Genomic DNA, 1,621 nt, shown 5'->3' with positions numbered 1-1,621 from the left:
ACACACACACACACACACACACACACACACACACACACACTGCTCCCTATGGCTATTCCCTATTCGATGCAATAGAACCACCATTTATATTGCATTTACAGTGTACTACAAGTGTGGGTAACCTGGGGCATTTCAAAGCCCACAGAGGATGCACACAGGTCATATACAAATGCCATGCCGTTTCACAGCAGGGACCAACAGCCACCGTCTGTGGAGACTACACGTCCCATCCATAAGCCCTGCTCATGACTGAGACGCAGGCAGTGAATTCTATGCTAGGCCCTGTCTTCCAGGTAAGGCAGAAGTGAATGCTCTTGCAACAGCAGACTCCAGTGGTTTTAAAGGGCAACGGGGCAAAGGGCCAAGCTCCGATTAAACAGGCAGAAGGGAGCATCTCACCTTGCTGGGTTTATCATTCTGAGGGTCAAAAACTTTTTCACAAAGCCTCAGTCCAGTCTCTTGCCTCAGCTGCTGCAGGTACGCCCGCATCATTTCTGCAATACAAGGAAATCCGTGTGTGAAGAGGCATCCTAAACACAAGGCCTGGTTAGACACTGACCTTGGCAAAGTGTCTGTGCGCATTCAGACAGCTTAGGAAAGGAAAGAATGGTTCAGACAGTACCCCCCCTCTGGTAAACCCCCACCTCGTGAGTGTGTGTGTGTGCGTGTGTGCACATGCATAGAAGCTGGCTGCCTCCCTCCACTGAGTGGGTCCCAGGCATCAAACCCAGACTAGCAAGCTTGGCAGCAGGTGCCTTTACCAGCTGAGCCGCCTTGCTGACTCAGAATGGTTTCACAACTACATTCATTCTGGTTCAAGAGTCTCTGCATGGAACACTTGTTAGCAAGCTCTCCCCTGAAAGTAAGGCAACATACGCGTGCTGAGCACCCCACTGTCAGCCTAGGTACCAGTTGGGGGCTGGGGAGACAGTTCAGAGGAGAGAGCCTGCCATGCATGAGAGCCGGAGACAGGCTCTTCAGCAACCACATAAAGGTAGAGCGAGCACAGCGGCTGGCCCGCAAAGGCGGCCCTTAGGAGGCAGAGTCGGGGGTCCTGGGAGCACAGCGGCTGGCCTGCAAAGGCGGCCCTTAGGAGGCAGAGTCGGGGGTCCCGGGAGCACAGTGGTTGGCCCGCAAAGGCGGCCCTTAGGAGGCAGAGTCGGGGGTCCCAGGAGCAAGGTGCTCAATCAGTGAGCTTCAGGTTTAGTGCTCCAAAGAGCCTGCCTCAATATGCAACGTGGACAGTGACCAAAGGCCCGACACCAACCTCTGGCCTCGGAGCACACATGCACACAAGTGCATTCACACCCACTTGACTTGCTGACACCACAAACATACACAAAACATTAATACCAATCGGGGCAAGAAAACCAGTGGGCAGAAGTGAGTTGTTGGAGCTGGATGTGACATGCTGCCAGAGCTTTGCAATCTCAGCACCTAGGGAGCTGGGGCATGAGTACAAGACCAGTCTGAACTACAGAGAGAGATCATGTCTAAGAAACAACCAAAAGAGGGCCCACACCAACACCAAGAGTAAGACAGAGAGATGGAATGGCTACACGCAGGCAGGCAGGCAGGCAGGCAGGCAGGCAGGCAGGCAGGCAGGCGCGCAGGCGCGCAG

At 54.2% G+C, this 1,621-nt stretch overlaps 1 protein-coding gene across 1 annotated transcript in view; it reads right to left on the bottom strand.

Moving 5' to 3' along the window:
- Arpc3 (actin related protein 2/3 complex subunit 3) overlaps nucleotides 1-1,621 on the bottom strand; it is a 16,329-nt gene that overhangs the window by 657 nt on the left and 14,051 nt on the right. The window contains exon 6 of the mRNA XM_031337776.1: nucleotides 400-494. Coding sequence (XP_031193636.1) covers nucleotides 400-494 — 95 coding nt within the window. The remainder of the gene's footprint in view (nucleotides 1-399; nucleotides 495-1,621) is intronic.

Source organism: Mastomys coucha, unplaced genomic scaffold (genome assembly GCF_008632895.1).
Source record: "Mastomys coucha isolate ucsf_1 unplaced genomic scaffold, UCSF_Mcou_1 pScaffold22, whole genome shotgun sequence".
NCBI classification, from domain to species: Eukaryota; Metazoa; Chordata; class Mammalia; order Rodentia; family Muridae; genus Mastomys; species Mastomys coucha.
Note: the sequence above shows the minus strand (reverse complement) of the source record. Positions and strands in the feature narration are given on the sequence as shown.